This window comes from Bos taurus, chromosome 5, assembly GCF_002263795.3.
Source record: "Bos taurus isolate L1 Dominette 01449 registration number 42190680 breed Hereford chromosome 5, ARS-UCD2.0, whole genome shotgun sequence".
Lineage (NCBI taxonomy): Eukaryota > Metazoa > Chordata > Mammalia > Artiodactyla > Bovidae > Bos > Bos taurus.
Window position 1 is genome coordinate 103,499,675 of NC_037332.1, and position 18,899 is coordinate 103,518,573.

Here is an 18,899-nt window from a genome sequence, read left to right on the forward strand (position 1 = left end):
GGGAATCAAGGCCCAGGATTCAAGGCCTCGGAGCCGCCCTGGCCTCCACTCTTCCTTCTTCCTTCTCTCCTGCCGGGCAGCGCAGGCTCCTCACCTGGGCCCCGCCCGCCGCCCCTGCGCACAGGTGTGTCCACCGGCCATAGGCTGCACCCCGCTGCCTTAACCCCTTCCCTCCCAGTGCCAGCCACAGGCACCTCCTCCGAGGCCTAGTCACCCCACCGGAGGCCCCCAGCTTTTGCCACAGTCTCTCCTCTGATTCCTGCCTCCTTGGATCCGCGACCTAGGCCAGGGAGGCCTTGTCACCAGAACAAAGGACAGGGCTGCCTTTGAGCCCCTTCGCCTTCCTCCTTGGGCCTCACCCCACAGCCGCTCCTGCCCCCCAGCCAATCCTTTCCCCTGAGTCCTCTGCCAGAGATCCTGAGGTCAGAGGGGACTCAGCTCTGCAGGGACTGGGTTCAACCCCCACCCAGAACATCCCAGCCTGCGGAGGGCAGGGGGGTCTCCGAGGGGCACCTCCCTGTCCTCACCCTTAGTGTTGGGGCTTCTGCCAAGAGTCCTGAGTTCCTGGCCAGGAACCTCTGCACTGACCCGGCCAATTAGAGTTCTGAGGGCTTCTGCAGCCCTGGGCGCAGTCCCCCGCTCCACTCTTCAGAAGGACCAGGCACCTCACCAGGGAGAGCCACCCCTGGGCCCACCTCGAAGCCCAGGAGAAGCCAAGTCCCAGCCTCCGGCAATTAGCCCAGGGCGGTTCGAGGGTGTGGGACCCGCCTTTCTTTTGTGCAGCTCAGTTGGGATGAAAGGGTTGCTGGGAGAGGGGCCCTGAGGCGCACAGGTGATGCTCCACCCTCGCACCCCCTGGAGGGTGACGCCTCCAGGGAGCTGAGCTGCCTGCCGAGTTGCCCAATCCCAGCTCTCGGCCTCCACCCTTGTTTGTGTGCCTGCTAAGTTGCTTCGGTGGTGTCCCACTCTTTTGTTGCCTGCCAGGCCCCTCTGTCCATGAGATTCTCCAGGCAAGAATACTGGAGTGGGTTGCCATGCCCTCCTCCAGGGGATCTTCCCGACCCAGGGCTTGAACCCAAGTCTCTTATGTCACCTGCACTGGCAGGTGGGTTCTTTACCACCTGGGAAGCCCACCTTTGTTTGTTTCCTTCTTAATTCTTGTCTACTTATTCTCTGTTTGTGGACTGTTTCTGGGTTTGCCTTTCCCACCAGTCTCCTCAATTCCACAATGACAGGAACAATCAGATCCACCATCTCGCCCCACCACTGCTCCAGTGCTAGGGACATGGGGACACTCAATACAGAAATTGTCCACTGAGCAAATGACCACCCAGTCTCAGCCGGCCCAGCAGCAGGGAACCGGGCATTACCGAGTGGGGTTCTCTCAGGCTCAACTCCCCAGGAGACCAGCACTTTCAATCAACATAAAGCCTTAACACGAAGCAGGAATCATTGTTGTCCACTGCGGACACACAGAAAGTGATCAAAAATAAAACTAGGGAAGCCTGGTGGCTCAGTGGTGAAGAATCCACCTGCCAATGCAGTGGACACAGGCTTGATCCCTGGACGAGGAAAATCCTACATGCCACAGGGCAACTAAGCCCATGTGCCACAACTACAGAGCCTGTGCACTAGAGCCCAGGAGCTGAAATTACTGCACTCACACGGTACAACTACTGAGGCCCAAACGCTTTAGGGCCCATGTCCCGCAACAGGACTGTCACAATGAGAAGCCCACACACCGAAACCAGAGAGTAACCCCCACTCGCCACAGATAGAGAAAACCCCTAGCAGCGATGAAGACCCAGCACAATCAGATATCAAATAAATACATTATTTTAAAAACTAAGACTCTGACCAAGAGCCTAAAGGTAGCAGTGGCCCCAGGAAGGGAGGAGCCAGGAGGTCCTGAGAGCACCAGGCGTCCAGAGGGCAGGGACGGCAGGCGGGTTGGCTCTGGGCCTGTGCTAAATGGCCTTGATCCATCTTCTTAGCGCTTGGACCTAGAAGTCAGGCCAGAGAATGTGGTTGTGTCCCCCTCAGTGTGACCCCGGCTGCATTTCCAGGAGTGCAGGCTCTGGGGCCCAACGGCCTGAGTTAAAATCTTAGTTTCACTGCTCAACAGTCCTGTGGCCTCGAGCAAGTTATTTAATCTCTCTGTGTCTCAGCTTGTCCCACTGTAAAATCGGAATGATACAGGTACCTCGATTCAATACTTTTAGTCTTGGTTTTGTTCTTTTTTTTTTGGGGGGGGGGGTCTTGTTTTTTACATTTTTTTTTGACCACGCCACATGACCTGTAGGATCTTAGTTCCCTGACCAGGGATCTAACCTGTACCTCTTGCACTGGAGGCTCAGAGTCTTAACTACTGGACCACCAGGGAAGTCCACAATGCTTTTAGTCTCTTAAACCGCACCTGACACATGCCAAGGTGTCCCAAGAATTGGGATTTCCCTGGTGGTCCAGTGGTTAAGACTTCATACTTCCATGGCACGGGGGCCCAGGTTCCATCCCTGGTCGAGGATGTAGATCTCACTTGCTGCAATTAAGAGTTCACCTGATGCAACTAAAGATTCTTCAAGACCCAGTGCAATCCAATAAATACAATGTGTTTAAAAAAAAAAGTGTGATGAATTATTGTTGCCAGTTATATCATCATCCCTGATCTCAGTGATCTTCACAACCACCCTGGCAGGATCACCCTCCGCTTTAAAGAAAGGGAAGAGACAGCCAGACCAGGCCCATGCTCACACTCGCCTGTTAGACTGTGAAGGCTCCCTGCCTGCCTCCCCCTCCCGCCAGGCACACAGAGTTAGAGACCCACACACAGTGACCTAGAGGCTTTATTTACAAGAGGAGACCGGCCTGGCCCCACCTGGGGCCTTGCGGGGCTATATACAGGATCCCAGGAGAGGGAGGTGGGCACACGGCCATTTAAATTACAATAGAATGGGGGAGGGGTGTTGCTCCAAGGTTCAGGCTGTGGGTCATCCACTGGAGGCCTCTGCAGAGACCGGGCTGAGGCTGCAAAGGGAAGGGAGGAAGGGATAAGGCCGGGGCTGGACCTGGAGTGGGGGACAAGGCGCAGGTCTGGTGGGGTTGGGAAGGCAGGGTGAGGCCACAGCCGCCCCCTCTATCCAGGGCAGAAAGACCAGCTGGGAAGCCCCAGGGACAGGCCAGGGAAGGGCCGTACCATGGCCGCCCCAGGACGAGCCCGGCTCACTTCCTCTTCAAGGAGCCCTTGTTCTTCTCCTTGTCTGCTGACCGCTGTTTCTTCACCTTCTCCTCCTTCTTGTTCTTACTGTGCACATTCTCATACACGTCCTCCCTGTGTCTGCAGGGCGGGGCCAGCGGGTCAGGAGACAGGGGCAGGGTTCCCCAGCACCAGCCTGGGGTGACATGGGGTCAACCCATCTCACAGGTGAGCAAACTGAGGCCAGGAAAGCAAGGACACCAGCCCTGACTGTGTCCTAACACTAGATTAGAAGCTCCTCGGGGCAAAGGCTCCACCTCACACATCAGTGTACTCAGCTCAGGCCCCACGTGGAAGGGCACTCAGAAGACACTTGTGAATACAGGTTGTAAGAACTAAGCTTATACTTGAACCCGAACCTCCCTGGGAAGGAAGGTCCGGCTAGGCAGGAGCCACTCACTTAGAGGAGGTGCGGGAGGCCTTGGCGTGGGCGTTCTTCATTGCTGGCGGGTAGGTGATGTTCCCGTATTCCGATTCCCGGCCCTTCTGGGACTGCGGGGAGAGGTGTGGTTGGGAGGCCGGTGGTCCCAGCAGCACCCCATGACGCCCACTGGCCCCCTCAGCCCAGCCAGGCCCCTCTGCTCGCACCTGCATGACCTCCAACTTCTTCTTGGTGGTCTCGATGAACTGGGCGATGGCCACGTAGATGAACTTGTACTGAGCCTCCGTCTGCACCATGCCCGAGCGCTGGGCCCGCACCATCTGGATGGTCTTCTGGATGTCGATGTCACAGTCCAGGCCTGGCCGAGAGGGCAGCCGGATGTCAGGCCCCAAGCGGAGGCGAAGGCGGGGGCTGCTCTCCCACCAGACCCAGCGTCCCCAACCGGTCACCCTCACCCTTGGTGGAGATGCTCTCCATGAGCATGTCGATGACAATGATGGTGCCCGTGCGGCCGATGCCGGCGCTAGGGAGAGAAGGGGCGCGTGAGAGGCCCAGCCCTCCTAGGCCGGGAACCAGGGGCTTAAACGGCGCCGGCAGGGGCGGGGCTTAGGGAGCGGGCAGAAGGCAGGGGTGGAGCTTAGGGAAAGGTCAGTGATACAAGCTGCTGGAACCTGACTGGGTCAGTGCGGTGGGGGTCGGGCAGGCAGGGTAGGGGTTTGCCCAACTCTGCACCCATGCTCATCCCTCCAGCCAAGGGATTTGGGGGGAGAGCCTTGCACACAAGTGCTAAGACGCTGCTCCCCGATGTCCATCCCAGTCCTTCCCAGCCCCACCGCCTGCTTCCACTTCTCCCTCTTGCCCCCACCACCTCAGGAGACCTGGGACCCCATCCCACCTGTCCTGCCTACTACCCTGGCACCCTGGCCTCCCGGGCCCTCTCCCACAGCTTTGGCCCGAGCCAGGCTGCCCTCTTCACATGAGGACCATCTTTCTGTAAGGCTGCATCTCCCTTTTTCTTCAGATCCTGACAGCAGGGTGAGGACAGTTCTCCCGCCTGCGGGCCACGAGGCCACTGGGCTCAGGAGACTTGGGGAGCAGCTAACAGGAGGTCTCCCCTCCTCCCCACCCTCTGCTGCCACACCCTGGGCACACAGACCCCAGCAGCCTCAAGACCCCACAGAGACCCCAGTTTCACCTCCACCACTAGGCCAGTCAGGCCGATGCCCCAAGTCGCACTGTCTAATTTCAAACCCAGATTGTTAAAAATAACACCCTCTCACCCACTTCCTTCCTGTAACGTCTAAATTAAGGCCATGGGGATTTCAAGAAGGTGGGGGGGGGCAGGCACAGGCAGCCGGGTCATTCTTGGCGATGGGCCTGTCCCTGGAGGTAGAGTCCCTGAGACAGCACGTGGGGGGTACCTCCAGGCTCACCCCACCCAGCCCTGCCCCAGGACACACAAGAGCTGGTGGACAGAAGGAGGAAGTCCTTGCCCTCAGAGCCTGGGTCACATGGAGGGAGCAGGAAGGGAAGGGAAGGAAACAGACCCCCGTCCCCACCACGGGAGATATAAAAACATGAACGACCCCCCTTCTGGAGCATTTACTGTACTCCAGACACAGTGAGAGGGTTTCACGTTTGCCACAGCCCCATGAAACATTGACTTTACAGATAAGGAACCTGAGGATCAGAGACATGAAGTCATTTGTCTGAGATCACACAGCCAGGGAGTGGAGGAGCTGGAATTTACAGAAGCTACATCTGTCCAGCAACCCCTGCCTATCCCCTCCCCTCCACCCAGGCCAGGCGACCTGCTGGGGCCCCTGCTGCTCATTGCTCCCTCAGCTCCCCAGCTCAGCAGGGTCTCCCGAACATGAACATGGGGAGCTCCAGTGGACCTAGTGGTGCATGAGCCGAGGGGCTGAGCTGGGGGCACTGGCAGGAAGGGAGAAATAGGAGTGGCATGAAGAGGCCTCGGCACCCCTCCACCTCATGGCTGCAGACGGTAAAGAGAAGAGTTGGGAAGCCACACCGACCCCAAGGAGAAACACCGTGGGTAGGCATGTGTGAAAAAACAGTAGTGACCAGGACCTGGGTCTACCGTGAGCCCTGCTCCAGGTTCCCCCCACGGACCAGCAGTGACCTGACAAGAGGCTTGGCCCATTTCCTCATTTGCACATGGCAGGTTGAACTAGACTGGACCGGACGCCATATCTCTATGGAGACTCCCCATGCCAGGCACAGGCTCAAGCCATGGGCTTGGTTCAAGCTAAGTTCCACCCATGGGTCTGGAAGCCATCAGGGAACCCAGAAGAGGTGGAGGGCCTGGGAGGCTTTAAATGCATTCTCGTGTAATTCGCTTACAACAGTGCAGGGCGCTTGGCAGTACTCACTTGCCAGCTACTACTTGGATTATTATCACCGATATCACATCATTGTCACTCTCACCTGCAATGCACGATGATGGGCCCTGCGTGAGGCAGACTCTCCTGCCGCTGGTTGATCTGGTCCAGGAAGCTGAGAACACCCCCAGGCTCACTGGGGACCCCGTGATCAGGCCAGCTCAGGTACTGGTAGTGCCAAATCTCCCGAATCAGGTTCTCCTGGGTGGAGGACATAGGGTCAATGTGCCCTGCTCCCCAACGTGGCTTCATTCTATCCAACCCAGAAGAATGAGCGTGAGCAGGGCCCCCAGCCTGGGGCAGGAGCAGGGGACACTCACATTTTCCAGCGGGGAGACCTGTAAGTTTCGGAGTTTGTACTCAGTTGTGTCGTGTTCCCCGCAATTGGTTACAGTGTAGGGTCCGTAAACACGCTGACTGCCCACTTCTGGCCAGTATGGAACACATTTGTTCTGAAAAGAGAGGGGGGTGGGGGATGTAAGGCACAGAGGCAGGGCCTGAGTGCCCGGTGCTGGCCCCGTAGCATCTGACAGATGAATGGGTGACCTGGCCAAGAGTCAGAGGCTTAGATCTTGGCTCAGCATGCTCCAGGTGGTGAGACCTGATCAGCCGTTCAACAAGTCATTCCGCGCATGCTGGCTGGTATAGGCCTCGCACCTGAAGCCGCACCAACCAGGCTGGAGTGCCAGACACAAGTAAGACACAGCCTGGTGCGCCAGTGCCTCCAGGAGCTCACAGAGAGAAGGGTGAGCCAGGGAACTGAGCTGCTGAGGAGCCCGGGGTAAGGGGGTGCAGGCAGAGACTAATTCTCTCTCTAGGTAACGGAGGAAATCAGGGATGGCTTCACAGAGGAGGGAGCATGTGAGCCGGGTCTTTATAAACAACGAGGAGTCTGTCGGGCAGAGATAGGGAGGAGAGAGGAAGTCACTTCCTAGGAGAAATGAGCTGCTGCAGAGGCACAGAAACCTGAAGGAGCCTGGCAGGTCAGAGGTGAGGGCTGGAGGGTAGCCACCGAGCCTGAGTACCAGGGTCCTCGGGGGGACAGCCTGACGCAGAGGTTACATACTTCTGCACAGGTCACAGCCACTCCAGGGCAAAGGGTGCCGTGCAAGGGGGCAGCCTGCCCATGGGGGTGACAGTTTGGGACCGACTTCAGAGAGAGTAATGAGGCTGAGTGGAGAGGAGGGATTACTACCCTGAGGGAGATGGTGGGCACAGGGCGGGGGGACACTTAAGGGATGGAGGCCTCTGGAAATCTGGGTCTGGTGGTCAGGGGAGTCCCACATAGGAAGCAGAGACCCAGGAGTTATCGTGTACTCAGATTTCTTTCTCAGTTCCCCAAGGAGGTCGGGCCCTTGCCCTCCGAGGTGCCCCTAAGTGTCTCTCCAGCTTAATGGTGGTGGAGTCGTCCTGGGGGTGGGGGCAGCGCGGGGCTCAGCCTACCCGGCCCTTCTCCACCTCCCGGGTGGTCATGACAATGACGCAGGTGTTCTCCTGCCACACCATCTGCCAAAAGTCGTTGACCGTGGCCTCCAGGCAGCCCTGGCTGGCGATGTAGGTCTTAGCGTTCTCATCAGGGCCTAGCAGCTGGTTCTGGACAGAGTGCAGAGACGAGCAGGACTGTGAGCCCCTCATCCACCCACCCACTCACCCATGGCAACAGCTCTGGCTTCACCCGATGTCTCTGGACCCAGTATCCCCAGGAGCCGGGGTCCATTTCCCGTCCCCACCCCACCATGACCGGCGAGCACACCGACCTTCACATAGTTGGCGTTAATGTAGTCAGACCCAGGGATGTTACTGTCGCGTCCCTGCAGGACCACTCGACTGTGGTCAACTGGGAGTGGGCAGAAAGGATGCAAGAAGGGCCTGGGTCAGAAACCCTTCTTGAGCTCCCAAGCCATCCTTGCCCAGAAGCCCTGTGGGCAGGCCGGTGTGGGGGACCCACATGGGTTGTGGGCTGGAGGTTTCAGAGGAAGAAGGTGGTGGGGTGGGGTATGAGGGGATTCTCTGGGAGCCTGGAGGAAGGAGGGATGCCCTTGTGGGTGGGGGTCCCTCATAGAGCTGGGGAAGGAGACCGTCTGAGATGGGGGGAGGTCAGCTAGGGGAGAGGCATCTCCTGGGTGAGTGGACGCTGCCTGAGTTGGGCGCGGGCTGGAGGCTGCCCAGGGTGCTCACACGGAAGGATGTTCTTGTAACGGTTCTTGCTCTTGTTTTCTGGCCGCTGCCCTTCCAGCCGCTGGTGCAAGTTTTTCACCTCCTGCTTCTGCAGACTCTGTGGGACGAGTTGGGGAAATGGAGCCTCAGGCCCAGGAGAGGGGCATCCATGGGTGGAGAGGTCATGGGGCAGACTAACATGAGGATGGGGAGCGAGGAGACGGGGTCTGTCTGGGACCCCACGCCCTTCACCCTGCTGGTCCCATCACAAACCTCAAACTCCTCCCAGAAGCCGGCCTTGGCTGTCTCCTCTGACTCCTGCTTCTTGTTCAGTTCCAAGACCCGGTTCTCAATGTCAGCCGCGTTCACCCTCGTGGCATAGTATGGCTGGGGTGGGGGAGGCCAGAAGTCAGCCGCTTATAGAGCTCAGAGGCTCAGGGAATGGGAGGAGGCAGCCAGGCCCACCCCTCACCTGCCGTAGGTAGACGAAAGCGCCGGAGGCCTCCTCGATCCCCGTCCTCTTGAAATGCTCCACCAGGTCAGTGAGGCTGTCGAAGGTCTCCGAACCCCCCACTGTGTAGCGTCCGCCCTGAGGGGCTCCAAGTCAGGCCACCTGTCTCCCTGCCTGGACCCCGAGCCTTGGACCAAAGCCCAGGCTGCCCCTCCCCAAGGGTATGGCTGTGGGCACAGAGGGAACCCCCAGCGGGGTGCCTCCCTGGTGCCCAGAGGCCTTACCTCACACATGACTTTGATATGGGTGACTCTGAGCGGGGAGCCGGGGCCAGCCTTGGGCTGGTCGCTGAGCACGGACAGCACAAAATCTCCAGGCTGGCTGAGGCTCTCACGCACAAGGAAAGTCCAAGGCTCCCCCTTGGCCTGCAGCAAAGTCTCTGCCTGCCCTCCAGACATGTGGCCATGGTACCACCTAGGGAAGACGGCATCCGGGGAAATGAGACTGAGGCCGGGGGCGGGCGCTGGGCAGACACTCAGGGAGGGGGCAGGGAACTTGGGCCCCTGCCATGTGCTGAACTGAGCTCTGCTACATGCTCTCAAATCCGCCACTATGAGTAGGTCCGTCACTCTCACAGAAACCTAAGAGGTAGGTACTACCCATTCTGCAGATGAGGAGACTGAGGCTGGGCAGTTGCACACTGGCCCAAGGCCCCAGCTGATAAGTGGCAAGCCTCAGGACTTCTAAGCAAGCCCACCTCTGCAAGTTTAAGACACAGGCAGAAAGGCAGCCACATCCAGAATGTTCAGAGGGGAGAAACCCAGGAAGGGTCTCCATGAAAGACAGGGCTAGGCGAGGGAAGCAGAAATGCAGACGGAGGCCAAACCACAGACAGCAATGGGGTTGGGAGAGACGGAAGTCACAAGGGAGGGGAAATGGGGAGAAGTCCCCCTGGGGGTCGGGAAGGTGGACAAGCCCGCGGGGTGAATAGTGGTTTGGGGGCTTTGGGGTTCCCCAGGTGATGTCACTGAAGGGGCTGCTGGGGTTCAGTGTTGGGGGGGGAGGCTCGAGGGGCTCAGAGGGGCAGAAAGCAGAACTAGGACCTTTCCCCACAACACACCCCCTTCCCAGGAGGAAACTGTAGCCCCACAATGCCCAGCCCCACAGGAAACCACGTGATGGAAAAAACACAAAACTCCTTCTGGGGAGAGAGTGAGAAGTGAGGTTGTGAGGTTTCCTCAGCCCAGGGACAGGGGAAGGGGGGGCATTTTCCAACCGCAGGAATGGGGGGAAGGAGGGAGGGGGCCAGTCTGTCCTACCCCGTCGTACTTCAGCCCAGAGGAGACTGCAGCTCGGAGACCTCCAGAGTCCCCAGCCCGTGCAGGACCCCTGGGCCACCATATCCCACCACTCAGGGATAGACCAGGGCCCTCAAGCAGTGGGGAGGGGGCTAACCCTCTTCCCCCAGGCCCCACAGGATGAGGAAGTCTCCATGCAAATGTCAGGCTGACCACAGGCAAAGAGCTAGCCATTGAGGGGACAAATGCAAATTCCCCCCAGAGGAGGGGCAGCTGCCAAGGCCAAGAACCAGAGCAAACCAGAGCAGAGGTTGGGATAAAGAGCGTTCCCCACAGGTTCCCAGGGTCAAGGGTGGATCCAGGCCTCCTGGCGTGGGGAACCAAAAGCCCCTCTTTAAGTCAGCTGCCCTGGTCTTGAGTCCCTCTGTCCCTGACCTCTTCCAGCCACAATTTGAACCCTGACCCCAGGCCCCAGGGGGTCCTCTCAGCTCCATCCCTCTTGCAGTTCCATCTTCAACCACCCCTGTATCCACCCATCCTCTGGCAGCAGCCAGTAGGCCGGACCCTGGCTGTGGACAAGGAGGAGGCCAGGTCATGAAGAACCTAAGAGGATCTGGGCAGAAAATCCCCATGAATGTGGCAGGTGGGGTGCAGGAAGAGGGTGAGAGGCAGTGAACACCAGGGAAGGACAGACACCAGCAAGGGCATCCAAGTGCTTCCCTCCTAGGGGAGGCGGCTTCACCAGAAATGGATCTTTGGCTGCATGTTCATGGGGAAAAGGGTCTCCAGGGGTGGGTCTGGGGCCTTTTCCCCAGCCTCATCCAGTTCTCAGTCTTAGCCAGTGACTTGAATAAAATACGGTGCAAGCTGGGAGGCACGCATCTCAGAAAGACCGAAAGCTGAGAGAATCCAGGTTCAGAATCATTCCGACAATCGATGCACAAATACAGGACAAGGACAAGTGGCCTTGGCCCTAGGAGTGTGCAAAAAAATCCCCCATAACAACCCAGAGTTGTTCAGCTGCCCTTCCCCTAATTATAGGAGCTATCATGGAGAAACAACTGGAAAATGAGACACCCCCCAACCCGCCCATAAAATGCAGAGTCTTTGGGTCTGCGCACACTTTGGGGAGACCACCTGGGGAGTAGCCAGCCCAGTTCTGGGGACCATATCTTTGAAACCAGAAAGATGGGCGGGAAATGCTTAGAGTATTGTCCTGTGCCCAGCTACAAGGCCCTTGCACCCCTATGACAGTTTTCAATGATGTGGGTCTGGTCAAGGGACTAGTCCAGCACTAGCCAGCCCCAGAGGGCAGACCCATTCTCAGGGGACACTGAGATGAGGTTGCGTGTCCTCATACACGCTGACCCCTACGCTCCTCCTCAACCATAGGAACCCGTGCTGGGGAGGGAACAGTTACAAGAGGTCAGATTCCATCTTTCTAACAACAGAGCCGGCCATTTGGGAGACACAGCCACGAGGAGAGGCCTCTCTGGCAATGGTAGGGCCTGGGGCGCAGGTGCACAGGGACCCTGGAGAAGGGCCAGGCAACCTTCTCTTGCTTCCTAGGAGTTGATGGAAAGGGAGCCCATGGATCACACGGGGGGAAGAGGCCCAAGGCGAGGAGGACAGCCCACTTCTCGGTGGGGCGGGCCAGGGAGCGAAGACCCTCACCTCTCACTGGTGGGGTCTGAGCAGTTCAGCGGGTACTTGAGGTGGATGATAGTGCCGTCTCGGTCCTGTAGAACACCCTGCTGCTGCGTGTAGTACTCCACCAGCTCCGTCAACGTTGCGAACTTCTCCCCTCCATACAGATCGTAGAAGTCCCCAGAGTTCTGGATCCGAATATGAGTCACCTGGTCCCCAACCCTGCAGGGCACCCAGTGGAGGTAAGGCCAGTGGAAGGGAGAGTGGAGGTCGGGTGGTGGGGGGCGGTGGGGGTCCCGGGCAGGGTTGGGGTGGATACATCCAAGAGCCTGGGGAAGCGAAACGAGCAGCCAAGGGCTGGCACCCCACCCCCGGCTGGAGCCGCGGGCCACCTACCTGACGGAGAGGGAGAAGTCACCCTGGTTCTTGCGGCTGGGCCGTGCCAGGAAGCTTCCGTGGACCCCTCGGCCCTTGAGCAGGGTCTCCGCATCCAGCCCACTGAGGTCTCGGTGAAACCACCTGGGGGCCGGGAGGCTGGTGAGGAGAGGCCCCAGGGCCCTGGGGCACCCTGCCTCCTGCCTACCATGGGTGCCCGGCCCTTACCTCACCATCCTGGGGTGCCCGGGGCGGGGAGTGGGGTGAAGGCTTGCAGGCAACGGGGTGGTGCCGCTGAGTCTGGGCAGGCGGGGGACGCTGGGGCTAAGCTCTGGCAGCTATCAGCACCCGGGCCACCTCGCCACCCAGCCCCGTCCTGTCCTGCTTCTGGGGCTGCCACTCCACTGGCCTGGGGCAGCCGGCAGGGCGGGGACAGGAAGGGGCGCGGCCGACCCCTTGGGGGAACTCACTCACTTCTCGTTTTAGGGCAGAGCAGGGAGAAGCACGGGGTGGCGGTGGGGGTGGGGACAGGACCCGCTTCCCACACGCCTGCCATCGAAGGCCTGGGGAGGGTGGCCCTCCGCATACGACCACCCGAATAAGAACACACGTGAGCCTCCAGCGCCCTAGGCCAGCTCATGCTTGGTCCATAGGAACCCACACAGTCACGCGCCATCTCTTCCTGGTCCATGCAGCCTTCCCTGGTCCAAACCAATAATAATGGTGAGGGTGGCAACTATCATTAGTAGAGTCTGCCTAGACAACAGGCACTGTGCTGGGCAGTATTTACCTGCCTTATCTGATATGTCCTCACGGTAGCCCTGTGAAGCAGGTACCTTCATTATTCCCATTTTCCAGACAAAGAACCTGAGGCTCTGGGCTTGAAGGCAGCTCGCCCCAGGGCCACACGGTCAATAAAGCAAACCAGAGTGCAAACCAGACGGCCTGGCTCCAAAGCTAGTGATTTTAGCTACTATATGCCAGGCCTCAGGGCTTCAGAGAACAGAATAAGAAGTTAAATAAAAAGTTAAGGGACTTCCCTAGTGGTTCAGTGGTTAAGAATCTGCCTTGCAATGCAGGCAGGCATCACAGGTTCGATCACTGGGCAGAGAGCTAAGATCCCACATACTTTGGAGCAACTGAGCCTGTGCCATGACTAAATCTGTGTACCACAATGGAAGATCCTGTGTACTGCAACTAAAACTGGACATAGCCAAATAAGTAAATTTCAAAAAAGAAAAGAAAAAGTTAAAAAGGTTGGGGAGGGCGGCACTTCCCTAGGGGTCCAGTGGCTAAGACTCTGCTCCTAATACAGGGGGCCCAGGTTTGATCTCTGGTCAGGGAACTAGATCCCACATGCTGCAACTAAGACTCGGTGCAGCCAAATAAATAAATAATTTAAAAAAAAAAAAACTAACAGAGGTTGAGAGACTCTTCCAATCAGGCCAAAGTGGGAGCGGGCAGTTTCCTAACTGTTTAGGCTGGGCAGATGCCTCTTAGAAGGATAGAAACCCTCCCTCGACACACACATCTGAATAGGTGCCCTGGGACAGAGGGCTGGACAAAATGACCCTGGAGCAGCCCTGTCCAACTGGCATCTTCCCTACTTCTTGTCCTCGGCCTTTGGGCCATCCACCATTCCCCAACCCTGCAGTCAGGTGAGAAGCAGAATGGGAAGCAGGTGGGGCCAGAGCCCCCAGCCCTATGGATGGATCCACTGGAGTCTGAACTGTAGGTTCTTGCTGAGGGGGTCTGGTCTGAATCCAACGGAGCTCAGGACTCTGACCAGGGGCCTGTCTCCTGGGCTGCAGAGGGGCACCCAGATCTGGCCATGGCCTATTCTCAGGGCCCATTCACCTGGGGAGTCCCTAAACACTAAAAGCTTGTGATACTCCATCTAATTCCAAATACAAACATACCGCCAAACCAAAGCAAGAGGAAAGAAGCCCAGTGCAAGATACACAAGAGAGGACTTCCCTGGGAGTCCAGTGTTTAGGACACTTCCAGTGGTTAGGACTACAGACTGCAAGGGTTCAATCCCTGGTAGGGGAACTAAGATTCCACAAGCCCTGGGGCACAGCCAAAATTAAAATAAAAAAGATACACAAGAAACCCTGTGAGTGGATTCCCTAGGGAAGGGACCAGAACGGGTAGCTGGAGGAAAGCGCTGGGAGGGACCTTTCCTTCTCCCTCCTTCCACCTTTTTTTTTTTTTTTTTAATATTTTTGTATTTATTACTTATTTAATTGGCTGCACCAAGTCTTAGTTGTGACATGCAGGATCTTTGAGCTTCATTGCAGCCTGCAGGATCTTTAGTTGCTGCATGTGGGATCTACTTCCCCGAGCAGGCATCTCTCCCAGGCCCCCTGCCTTGGGGGCCTGGAGTCTTAGCCACTGGACCACCAGCGAAGTCCCTTCAGTCCACCTTTTTGAAGACTGTAGCATGGGCATGTCATCCCTTCATTAAAATAAGTATACTGACTGGGAGATGGCAATTTCTGGGATAGCAGATCTGAGTGGTGTGTACACAGATGAAGTAAATGTGATGTTCAGTATTCAAGCACATCATGTATGCTATGCCTCAAAAAAGAAGGAAAAATAAATAACAAACTATTCAAGCCCAATGAAAGTCTATTTTCTTATGTTGGCTATTTTATCATTTTTTGAATATCAATTCACCGCCCTCCCCACCCCCAGAAAGGATTTCTGGAGACCCTGCTTGATCTGTTTATCTCATGGTCTAACACTGACTACCTCTATCTTAGGCAGTAGCCCTGAAAGACTATGAACTCTCCCTCACAGCAGGGGGCAGGAAGAGAATGGACACCATCACCTCCACTACAGGGGCCCCTCACCTCCAGCACAGGAGGTCCACAGCTGGTATGGCTCACCTCCAAGTGGTTAAAACTTAGCACCATGTCTCACACAGAGCATGTGTCAAATGACCACATTCATCCAGACCCATGTACATACATGGTCACAAGCCCAGCTCCAGTCCTACCCATGCACACCCTGCTTGTCACGTACAGATGAGTATACACACACATGAGTGCACGCACGCACACACAAGCATCCACTTAGGCACACCCAGTCCCACTAAAGGCAACCTCATCACCCAAGTCCATCTACACATGCACATAGTCAGGTGCAAACACCCACACGTGGACACATCATCCCAACCACCCACAAAGTTGCAGGTCCCTACGTAGCACCCAACACCCCCTGTACAGTGGCCACAAGCCGCTCTCCCTCTGGAATTTTAAAAAAGAAACTAACTAGGTACCCAGAAACTCCTGACCATGAAAGAGACAGGAATTTCTCTGAAGGGTGTCAAGTCAGAAGGCAGACAGACACTGGGATGGTATGTACAGTCTCTACTGTCCCTTGGCAGGAAAATAAAGAAGAAGCACCACCCTTCCCTTGGCGTAAGTGCTCTGGAGTTCACAGAGCGCTTGCACATGCACACACACACACTCCCATTTGGGCCTCAGACATCCCTCAGGGCTCAGTGGTTGTGGCCCACGGTCTTAGTTGTCCCTCTGCAAATGGGATCTTCCCGGACCAGGGATCAAACCCATGTCCCCTGATTCTTAACCACTAGACTACCGGATCTAGGAATTATTTTCCCCATTTTTTTTTTTAAAGGGAGGTAAACAGGCTCAAGGAAGCTGAAAGTTAAAAAAGTAAGGGCCTACTAATTCAGAAGAGAAAATTACTCACTTGGGAAGCAAGGAGATAAAGGCAGAGATGAAGATCAACGGGGATGCAGAAAGACAGGCAGTCTGGAAGAGCAAACAAAGTAATCTCTAGAAAGCTCTTGAAGTTCCCTGGGCCTCAGTATCCCTACCTGATAAATGGGTTTAACAATATTTCCCAAATGCTGATATAAAAAGCCAATATGAAGTCAGCTTTTAGTATGAACAGCTTTTATGTGACATTATTAATGTATATGCCAACCCTATTTAGTAGGTCCTGTTAGCCAATTTTATTTTTATTTATTTATTTTTGGCTGTGCTGGGTCTTCCCTGCTGCTTGTGGTCTTTCTCTAGTTGAGGTACATGGGCTTCTCAGTGCTGTGGCTTCTCTTTTGCAGAGCACGGGTTCTGGGGCTCAAAGGCTCAGTAGTTGTGGCCCAAGGGCTTAGTTGGCCTTCAACGTGTGGAATCTACCCAGACCAGGGATCAAACCCATGTCCTGTGCCTTGGCAGATGGATTCTTAACCACTGGACCACCAGGGAAGTCCATGTTAGCCCAACTTTAGAAACAAAAACTAAGGCTCAGAGAAGTAACTGGACCAAGGTCACAAACTAGGAAGGGGGTAGGCAACAAACCAAGGCCGTCTGACGTCTGACAAGTCCACTGTCCTTCCCACTGCACCACCCACTGTGGGAGGAGGAGGCAGGGTGTGGGCACAGCCCACGACGAGGCCGGGGTGGAGGGGCTCCTCCCTCAGAGGCCTCTGGGGAGCTGGCACGGGACCCACGAGCATAGTGCTGGCTGTGAGCCGGGCCCTATGGCTGAGCTGAGCTGCTCTGAGAGGCTGGGACCCTTGGCAGAGGGTCTCACAGGGCTAGCCTGAGGAACCAAGGAAGGATTCTTTCTCAGGAAAGGACTTGCCAACCATCTGGCAGGAAAATGATGGAGGCAGGAGCATGGAAGGGATTGGGGACCAGAAGACCCAATGAGAACCTTGACAGCAGGGATCTCCTTGGCGGTCCAGTGGTTAAGACTCCTCCCTCCCAGTGCAGGGGGCTCGGGTTCAACCTCTCATCAGGGAACTAGATCCCACATGCCACAACTAATAAATAAATATATTTATATATAAATAAATCTATCAATAAACAAATTATTTATAAATAAATCTACCAATAAATCATTTGTTTACACATAAATTAATAAGTAATTTAATTATAAATAAATCTATCAATAATTTATAAATAAATATATCAATAAATAATTTCTAAATACATTAATAATTAATAAAATAAATTTTAAAATAAATTTTTATTTTTTTTAAAAAGAATCTTGACACTGGGGCTGAAGGAGACAAGGGGTGCACTGAGAGCAAGTGAATATAAGAAGCAAGAACTTATTGGACTTGGGGTGACCAACCTACCAACTCACCAAGACGCCCAGCAGGTCCTCACTGTAGTATCCAAACACCAAGAAGGCCCCACGTGACCCAGCCCTCCTCTGTCCTCACTGGCCAACTCTGCCTCCAGGCACCATCATTCAGTTTATTCCCACAGTAGGGTCTTTGCACTGGCCATTCCCTCTGCCAGCAGCACTGGAGCCTGATTCTTCCTCCTCATCCAGGTCTCACCTTCTGAGTCACCGACTCAGGAAAGCCCTCCCTGGCCCCTCCAGCCAGTGATGCCACTGGCACCCCAGTCCCTTATTAGCATGTGAAGCTGGTTTATTTTCTGGGTAACACTTCTGAGACCCGGCAATTATCCTATTTAATGGGTTCCTTGGGCAGTCTGTCCCCTTCCACCTGCGTGAAGCTCCGTGAAGGCAGGAACTGTGTCTCTCTTGTTTGTTACAGTATTGGCAGCACCTTAAAAAGCACCTGGCAGAACTTCCCTGGCTGTGGTTAGGACCTCACCTTCCAATACCCAGGGTGTAGGTTCGTCCCTGACTGGGGACCTAAGATCCCTCCCACATGACTTGGGGCCAAAAAAGCAAAACATAAAACAGAAGCAATATTGTAACAAATTCAATAAAGACTTAAAAAATGGTCCACATTAAAAAAAAATCTTTAAAAAAATTTAAAAACTAAAAAGCACCAGCATACAATAGATACTTAACAGTATCTGAATGAATTGATGCAGAGGAGTGAAGGAAAACTGAGGGAGATAGGAATGAAGGATTTGGGACATTTAGTGGCAACAGGGCATCTTTCTCAGGTCTGCCTTTCAGATTTGTAATGTTTCAGGTGACATTCAGCTCCCTAGGGAACGTGTCCTTAGCAGAAGACAGAAGCAGGGGACTAGAAGGCAGAGAAAGAAATTTGGTGAGAATAAATATGCATCTGTCAGGGAGAAAGTACTAGAGAAGGGGGGTGGGTCAGACGGTCATGAACAAGGCTGGAGTTCTGGCATCTTGTGGGGGAAAAGTGACCTGGGGAGGGGGCAGGGGCAGGTCGCACTCATGGTCATGCACCTGTCAGGAATGAGCAGGATCCCCGCCCCTCCCTCCCGAATGAACAGGAGCCCCCCGTTACCCAGATGGAGCAGGGGACTTACCCATGGGACAGCATTTCCCCAGAGGGGTGGGGAGTCCCAGGCAGAAGGCACAGGGGGCGGGGTTGAGCCCCGTGGCGCAGCTGTGCAGGGACCCAAGCCAGGTGAGGAAGAATGCTCAGAAACCAGCCACTTTCCTCTCGATGCTGCCCGCCAGGCCACAGGCACCGCGGGGACAAGCCCCTGGACTAAATAACCCCGGAAAAGGGACAGGTGGGGCGGAGCTGGCCTCAGCAGCTGGCTTCTCCCTCCAGCCCCACTCAGCAGTCTAGCGCCAGGCCAGCACTGCCTGCCTGTCCCCCGCCTCCCTCCCTGGGGAAGGGAGGAGCCACCTGGAACTCCACCTGGCCCGCCAGCCAACCGAGCCGCAGGAAGCTGGGTGCTGCGGGCAAAGCCCAGGAAGTCACCCTGGCCAAGAGGGAGCACCAGCCAATGGGGAAGTCTCCAGGAGCACAGAAGCCCAGGGCCCTCAGGAAAAGTCCAGAAAGCCCCACTGCTCAAAGGGGGTGAAGGCTGTGCAGGCCACCCCACCCAGGGAGGTTGAGGGGCCGGCCCATCCTCCCACTCTGCAGTCTACCCTGGAGCGGGTCCAGCCCTGAAGGAACACAGGAAAGATCTGGACAGGGAAATGGGACAGCCTGAAAGGCAAGAGAGAATAAGGCGGGACATAGAGGTTGTCAGGGTCACAAAAA

General features: G+C 55.9%; 1 protein-coding gene across 3 annotated transcripts; it reads right to left on the reverse strand.

Annotated features, from left to right (window-relative positions):
- Positions 1-2,825: 2,825 nt before the first annotated feature.
- Positions 2,826-18,516, reverse strand: PTPN6 (protein tyrosine phosphatase non-receptor type 6). Of its 3 annotated transcripts, none has more exons than XM_005207130.3 (16): positions 18,211-18,516; positions 11,987-12,109; positions 11,618-11,812; positions 8,930-9,119; positions 8,667-8,783; positions 8,468-8,581; positions 8,216-8,312; positions 7,795-7,874; positions 7,481-7,630; positions 6,358-6,489; positions 6,084-6,238; positions 4,091-4,158; positions 3,842-3,993; positions 3,654-3,745; positions 3,194-3,334; positions 2,826-3,024 (listed from the first exon to the last, which is right to left on the reverse strand). In XM_005207130.3, exons 1-15 carry the CDS (start codon positions 18,222-18,224, stop codon positions 3,220-3,222), a joined length of 1,794 nt encoding a protein of 597 aa, XP_005207187.1. In that variant the 5' UTR covers positions 18,225-18,516; the 3' UTR covers positions 2,826-3,024; positions 3,194-3,219.
- Between the last annotated feature and the right edge of the window lie 383 nt (positions 18,517-18,899).

Coding starts and splice junctions, on each gene's coding strand:
- PTPN6 (XM_005207130.3), bottom strand. Junction 7,631..7,794: donor TTAACGCCAACTATGTGAAG/GTCGGTGTGCTC, acceptor CACTCTGTCCAG/AACCAGCTGCTAGGCCCTGA. Junction 6,239..6,357: donor AGGTCTCCCCGCTGGAAAAT/GTGAGTGTCCCC, acceptor TCCTCCACCCAG/GAGAACCTGATTCGGGAGAT.